We start from the raw sequence: 8126 nt of genomic DNA on the forward strand, positions 1-8126 counted from the left end.
GCTTGCCAGGCATTGTGCTGAAGGTCCATCCGAGGGAGAAATGTGAGTCTCAAGTTCCACAGTAAAGGTTTAACCTGCAGTAAGAGGAGCAAGCGCTACCAGGGAAGCCTTAAGCAGGAAGGCGGTTTGAAAGCACCACTGAAGGGGACTGGCCGGGGCACCCCAGGATAGACGGGCAACGCGCAGAGATGAGGGTGCAGCTCCTGTGGGGATGCTAGAGAAGGAAGGCAGTCTGGGAATTGAAGCACTGTAGGAGGAGCCCAGTCCGGTGAGAAGGCTGCTCCATGGCGAGACATGGAGCGGGACGCCTGGTCACCGCACCCAAAACAGGATGACCTAAAGGACATTTTCAAAAGATCAAAGCCATCAAAGGGCTATAGTCAACCTAAGCAATAAGGCTATCACCCAGCCTAAATTAAAAATAGAATCATCTGCTGAGAGTGCGGCAGAGGAGCAGGTCTACAACCCGGAGGCCACAGGTGCCGATCCTAAAGTGGTTTATGCGGGACGTGTTGCAAATAAGGTCCAGGTTCAAACGGACCCAAGTAGAATTGCGCATCAGAAAAGACTAAAATCGTTCTAGAAAAAACGAGCCTCCTGAAGGTTTTACAAATAAAAAAGTCTCTTGAGATGGCAAAACTATTGGAATCGAACAAGGTTACTCTGCTTCATACAATCATACCGTTACGCTTGATTAGAAGCGATATTAGATAAGTCATGCTACCTCAATTGTCTATTTTCAGGCAGAAAACTTGTGTTATGAATTACTGCTCGGCACTTCATAGACTTGGTTATGAATGTACTGTCTTGGGAGCAGATTAATAGCTGGGCAAGTTGGAGGGCAATCTGCCACACTCAGAAGCTGGTGTCCCACGTCTTCACGATTTACTGGTGCATAGGAGATATCATTCCTCGTTCAGTGAAACCAGGGGGGATCCTGCTCCGTTTATCCCGACACGGACCTATGCCCCGGGTACACAGCCATGGAGAATCATAAGGAGGGTTGTCAGCTGGGGGTGAGAGTCATTGGGGTGGCTGGCCAATTTGTTAACGTAGGATGCAGCATTCCTGGCTGTCCGTTTCTACTTCTGAGTCGAAACACTCACAGTAACTTGCATCTTTTTGGACATGATGGATTACTGGAGCATACTGTGTTATAGCACTACAAGAGACTTAACTCACTGAACCTTTAGCAATTAATGGGCGAAATACACTTTCTTCTTTAGCTACTCAGGAACCTAAGGGATCGCCCTAAAGGCAGCTTGGCGCTGGGAGTAAGGAAACCATTAGGTTTGGTTGCAATTCCCAGTGTATATCAGAATCTTAATTGCCAGAGTGTTACACTCGAGGGAATCCTTGGAGGATAGTTCAAGAGAATTAATAATCATCAACAAACATGATCCTCCTTATGTGGGTTCAAGGAAGTAGAAGAATTCAACACAAGGGCTGGCACGACACCTGCCTTTATCTGTGGGGATTTGTCAGCCTGAGGGAGCAGGAAAAGATCCTCATTTGTGACAGTGCCTATTTATCCGACCCCCCCCCCCAACCCCAATTCTCTAAATTCACTAGAATTGGGCACAATAGTAATACAGATTACATCATTTACGTCAACGCCCTTGTTCACAGATGTGGGTCTTTCAATGACAGGAAAGTGACAATTCCCCCCCCCAATCATTGTCAGTCTGTATTTGCAGAATTCCCCTCCGAACACTGGTCCAAATGGGTTATTGTGTGTTAACTCGTCTTGGAGTGACGATTATTACGAGGATTACAGTCTAAGTAGCATGCTTATTTATTCTAATTCACTAATTCACCACCAGACGCTGCCCATCTTGTGTGGAGAATGACATGGTAAAAACCCCTGCTTTTTTAGGGCCAATCCCTACTCTGCGTCACTGGATTGTCACAGTGGCATGCTTTTGATAAATACACCCAGGAGAAGGAAAGTGCTGAACGTAATGAGTTACATGGATTGGCATATTTGGAATTACATCCGCCCAGGTATGCTGCGGGGGCCAAGGACTTAAAGTTCATGAAAATGGTATAAGTTTCAGTGCACTCAATGGTGGGCTCTGGTTTAATGCATCTTTAAACACCAATGGGGTATCTGAACAGAACACTTATGTTCAACTCTCTCGGGGGTTCTGGGGGAGCGTACCGAAATCAACACGCATTGCTATCATCGCCAATCTGCGTTTTTTTTAATAAAAAGGCCCTATTGATTTTTATAGGCTAATTAGAACCAGGAAATCTTCCCGAGCCCTTGGCCCCAAAGAATAATGTACATCCGACTATTGGGGAATGACGTAGTTCCACCAATTAACCTCATGGAGAATGAACCTACTGTTGCAATGTGTTTTGAAGCCAATTAGTTTGTAGGATTATAAAAATCTCTTGTTTTAGGGGCATATTTTAGACAGCGCCCGTCATGCAGTTTTGCTCTGCATTGTGTGTATTTTGCATTCCAAGCTGTGCCTGGGCAGAGATTGTGTTACTTCGTGCTGGGTGTGCACTTTTGGATTACTTTTGCAGTTTTATTGGCGAGTTTCTAGGCAACCTGCTGTACACCAATACTCATGGTTCAGTGCTCACTTACAGCAGTGCCAGAGGCTGTGCAAAATGGCAGTGCATGTGCCCTGCACATCTAGAGCAACATAGCATGTGAAATGTTTGAGAGCAGTGTTTTTCTCCTGAATGATTTGTCTACTATTGCCAATAAATCCTTTGGAAAGAAAGGACAAAAATGAAATGTGCCATACAAAATTAAGTTTGAAATACATATAAAGACTGGTACACCTCAAAGGGTATTCTTTTTCCACGTATTTAACAAAAATTGGGGGTTGAAAAAGCATCCCGGCATGTCCTCGCCTTCTGCCCCCACCTACCGTCCCTCTCAGATTTACTCTTCGGCCCACTATAGGCAGCATGCAAGGTGCATTCATGGCACAATCAGGTGTGCATCCCTTCTTTAGACTGACACCAAGTGTGCATGGCACAACACTTTTAAGGCACAAGACTCTGTTCTTGTGAAAAAAAAAACAAGAGGGTGAAGCAAGATTTGCCCAACCTAATAGTTAAAGAACAGCAGCTGTAAAATGCTGCAAGCTGTGTGTGTCGACGGCAATTGGGTGCATCTTGAGACAGCCTCAACACCCTCAGTATCACGTAGCCGCATTAGACAAGGCTCCATTACCGCAGTAGACTTCATTGCACCTGCCAAAAAAAAAAATAATGCTCCTCATGCGCAGTGTTCGTTAGGAAGCGCTCATGCTCTGACAACAGTCACCAGCAAAACGGCACACAATCCAGGCGACATCACATCCTTGGGACAATGAAGGGTTCTTTCCTTAAATGCGCTTGCATCTATCGCTGTGGCACAGGTGGTCAGTGCAGAGTGTAGAACGCAACAGTAGAAGGGTTCCACCTTCACCATACCCGCTAGAGGCAACGATGAGGGCATCAGTGCTGGCCCAGCCATGGCACAGAGCGCCGGAGCACCAACCACTCCAATGGTCACGATAGGATACCAAGTCCGGTAAGTGCAATGTTCACCAGAATATCACCCCTGCTCTGTCCTCTCAGAGAATATAACAAAATATCTAGCATCCGCATTGGGGCAAAAAAACACGTTCTGGACACAACTGTGTTGCTCTTCCAGTGAGCACACGTATTTTGTGGTCCGGGTTAGTTTGGTCATTTTCCAATTGAGACCAGGGCAGCCCCTCTCTTGCCCTCACATGCTGAGCAAGGACCACCACTTTTTGCCTAAAACAGCACAGGAGCCTCTGGGTGGCTCCTTGTACGCCGACAAGTGGTTCAGTAGCAGCAGGACCATCCCCAACAGTCCACTTATTTAGCCCTGGATACTTCAGGCGCTGTTCATCCAGCAGCTTCACCAAGGGGCTTCAACTCAGTCCCACAGATTAGAAAACACCTCTGTGTCCAGAGCTGCCCCTCGTTTCCCCATGGGTGGTGGGTTACCAACTTCTGGGGGCAGTGGGTCTCCAACCCTCTCCCAGCACCAGCCAACAACTTCGTTCAACTCCTCCACAGCTCCAGCACTCCGTCGGTCCAGTTTCTGGCCAGCTTGTCACCACTGTTGCAAATATGAATCTTCCAGACATCATGCAGGTTGGTACAAGTTCCTTTCATTGCGATGTATTTGTATTTAGTGTTCTATATATCGCTTTGGACAAAGCACTTTACATAGGACAGTCAAAGGTACATATTATCAGAAATGCAAATCAGTGTTATAAACATCAGAGGACAGTAGCAGGTGGGTTTTTAGAGAGTAACGGAACTGAGGCTAGGAAGTAATGGAGCGAAGAGACAGGGGGAGCATTTTTCTAGTGAAGAGGGGCAAGGAACTGGGAAGAGCTAACATTAAGTCTAAAGATTAGCAGAGCTGAGGGAGCGAGAGTGTAAAATGAAAGTAAATATGCAAGGTAGACAGGAGTAAGTCTTTAAAGACATTTGAACACTAGACCGAGAAAGTTGTATTTAAGCTGAGAATAGAAGGACAACCAGCCGAGAGAGGCAAGGGAAGGAGAAATTGGGTCCTGGTAAGAGAAGACAGAGTGAGCGAATCGAAGAATGGTACAGAGATTTAAGAGGGGCAAGGCATGAGCGGGGGAAGACCAAAGAACAGAACAACAGAATAGTCAGGAGAAGACTAGTGAAGAGACAAGGAGTTTTGTAGTGTGGAAAGTGAAAAAGGGCAGACATTGCGAATGTTGTAGAGATGGAATCAACAGGCGTGGGATGTAAGGGAGATATGATGGGTAAAGAAGAGATTAAAATCAAAGTAAATACCAAGATTGGGGCAGTGGGAGAAAAGGAAAAGGGAAGAGATTGCGACATGAGGGTGTTTGCGGTGAAGAATAGGACTTCAGGCTTCCCAGCGTTTAGAGTGAGGAAGTGAGAGGTCATCTAAGATTTGATGGCAGAGAGGCAGGATGAGAGTCTGATGAATGTCAGGGGAGAAGGATGGAAAGAGCTGAGTATCATCCGCATAGCATAGAAGTGGAATGATACCCCAATAACAGGAGCAAGAAAGGAAGTTTAGAAGGAAACTAGAAAAGGAACAAGAACTGATCCTTGAGCAACACTATAGACCAGAGAAACGTGAGGAGAGGTGTTGCCGACCCAGGAGACTGCAAAAGTACAGTTGGATAGGTATGATGAAAACCATGATAGAACAGACGCGCGAAGACTAAGGGATGAGAGAATCTAGGAGAAAAAAAGTATCTACAGTGTCAAAGGCAGCAGAAAGATCAAGTAAAATAAGAACGGATGAGTGTTTGGAATAGTGAGCAGTGAGAAGAGAGTTAAGCATGCAAGTAAGGGCTGTTCCAGTGGAATGGTGGGGACGAAAGCCAGACTGAGTTGGAGGAAGGCGAGATACACCAGACACGAATATTAGATTTGTGAATAAACGAGGCGCTCAAGGAGCTTGGATAGAGAAGGTAAGAGGGCTATAGGACAGAAGTTAGAAACAAGGGGATTAGCTGTGGGTTTCTTTAGGATAGGAATAATTGCATGTTTGAAGGCAGAGGTGGTGAGACAAATGTTAAAGAAAGGTTACCAGAGGTGGGTAGACTTTAGGGATAAGTAAATAAGGGATGGGGGTCAGTGGGGTGAGCTTAGACCAGGAGGAGAGCCACCTCAGTCTGCTAAGGGAGGAAAGTTAGACAGTGCTGGAGGGCTAGGAAAAGGTCAGGGGGAGGAGTTATAGATAGAATAGGGAGTGAACTTTGGAGGAGAAGAAATTGGCAAGATCAGATGCCAACAGGGATGAGTTAATAGATGGATCAAGTGCAGGGGGGAGAGATAAGTCAGGTAAGAGTTTGAAAGACGTCAAGGATGAGTGGATAGACTATGAAGAAGATCAGAGAAGTAGGTGCATTTGGCAGACTTAATGCAGTTGTCGTAGAGGGTGTGATAAGAGAAATAAGTGGTATTGTTAGTAGGAGAACTAGTGCACCAGTGACTTTCAAAGCAGCGAAGGAGGCAGCACATAGAAGAGAGATGAGGAGAGAGCCAGGGATGGGCAGGTTTGCGAGTGGGCCAAAAGGAAGAAAGAGGGTAACGTCGATCAAGAATAGATGTAAGACATGAAGAGAGAGTGGACGCAGCTTCATCTGCAGAGAGTGCGAGATATGGCAGAGAGTGGATACAGATACCACGGAAGAGTGAGGAGTAAAGTTTTAAGTCATGCCTATAGAAAGTCTTAATGGAGGAGAGGGAGGAGGTGCTAGAGGGAGTAGGCGGGATCAAGGAAGCTGATATTAGGGTGTGATCGGAAAGGTAGACAGGAAGAGTAAATATGGAGGAAGCAGTAAATGATGAGGTGAAGATCAAGTCGAGGGTGGAGCCAGAGGTATGAGTGGGAAGTGATACAATAGGAGCTCACTGGCACCCACCACCCAGGCTTACATTCTCCAACTGCATGGAGTGGAACCACCAAGTACACATTCTAACCACACACACACACACGATTCTCAGTGGCCTCATTTACTCAAGCATACATGGAAAGAGGATAGAACTATAGATTTCCTGGCGAAAACGGATGCATACACAACTGGAAGAAAACGTTACATTTCAAGGCATCCTTACACCAATCCTAAAGGTCCATTATCCACAGGATTACTTTGTAAAGTTCGCCAACCTTCAGCCAGTACTAATACCAACACATATTTTTCAGCACCCACTATTATTGCCGCGCTTGCATGTGTGTTGTAAGGTTGAGCGGGTCTTGGACACCATCGCAAAAGACAGTGAACATGGTATGGTATGCCAAATGGACCTGTGCGATAGTAGTGTTCGCTCCCTCTTGCAGATGGAGTCCCAGCTTGCCCACGCCACAAGCTCTTCCCAAGACAGTTTCGAACGTTCGCCATCTCGATCACTTATATTGATTCACCGGAATCATAACAGCTCGAGTTGTTAGCGGCATCAGAAACGGAACAAGGGAGTATAGCTTATCACAGCAAAAACTCAGCCGTCGCGAGCATACAACCAAGTATTCAAGCCAGTGCCCACTCTCTTCCACTACCGAAACCCCACCTTAGATCGTTTGGGTCCCGTCCAGTAAGCTTCCGGATATTTTCATCAACGTTCTTCAGGCTCTCCTTTGCCTTCTCTAGCTGCTCCTGCAGCACTCTAACCGCTACCGCCATCTTGTTCCTTCCCCAGAAGGACGTGCGCCGACGTAAAACACTTCCGGGTCGAAAGCCAAAGAAGTGTGGCTGTTGAGACTGTAACTAACGCTCGCCGGCCAGTCGCGCTGCCTCGGAACACCGAGCTCCGCCCACAGGTCAAAAGAGCTTTTTTGACGACACATTTCTCAGCACCGCGTGACCACTAAGCAAGTGAGTAATTGGCTCAATGCAGCCATGTTAGAGTCAGGTAAAAGTAAAACGGAGAAGTCGGGGGTGGGTGGGGGGAGTTTGAGCACTGCAAATGCCTAAATATAAATTACTCTGCTGAAATGATCACGTCCCTCTTCTTCGTCCCAGTACTCACTGTTGCGGTCCCCAACCTCCATCCCCGGAAACATTTAACGTTTTCTTTGCTGCCCATGTGTCCAGAGTGTGGTGTCTGAACCCCCATAGCACGTGGCTCCAGGCACATGGTTGCTGGGGTCACCATGTTGGATCGTGAGCAGACATCATACCTGCCTACATTTGAAAATCAAAAACCCTGTGAATTCTGCCCCGCCCATAGCCATACAAGACTCCGCCCAGTTACACAATACTCTGCCCACATGTCAAAAATGTAAACTACATTGAATGTGTGATAGGCTACGTGCACAAAACTGCATCAAATTTAACTGTGCTCTAAAAAAAACGTGTTTACCATTTTTACAGGGCCCTTTTGCATTTGTAAGCATTACACTAATCCAGATAAAGGCATTTTTGCAAACATGCGCAGGCAAGTCTTCTCAGCTGCAGGCAAGGGGACCGGCCAAACATCATTTTGAAATTTGCACCCACACACCATTCCATAGCTCTCAATGATTTCTGTCGCAAAGGCAGGTGAAAACATCCGATTTTGTTTCTGGTGGGTGAGAGCCTATTGAAATGAATGGACTTGCAGGAGGCTTGGCGGGTGAATCAGATCTT

General features: G+C 46.5%; 1 protein-coding gene across 1 annotated transcript in view; it reads right to left on the minus strand.

Annotated features, from left to right (window-relative positions):
* The window catches only part of PNN (pinin, desmosome associated protein), a 330597-nt gene extending 323335 nt beyond the window's left edge, over positions 1-7262 (minus strand). The window contains exon 1 of the mRNA XM_069637495.1: positions 7069-7262. Coding sequence (XP_069493596.1) covers positions 7069-7181 — 113 coding nt within the window. The 5' untranslated portion in view covers positions 7182-7262. The remainder of the gene's footprint in view (positions 1-7068) is intronic.
* Between the last annotated feature and the right edge of the window lie 864 nt (positions 7263-8126).

This window comes from Ambystoma mexicanum, chromosome 14, assembly GCF_040938575.1.
Source record: "Ambystoma mexicanum isolate Mex_15411 chromosome 14, UKY_AmexF1_1, whole genome shotgun sequence".
In the NCBI taxonomy this organism is placed as follows: Eukaryota; Metazoa; Chordata; class Amphibia; order Caudata; family Ambystomatidae; genus Ambystoma; species Ambystoma mexicanum.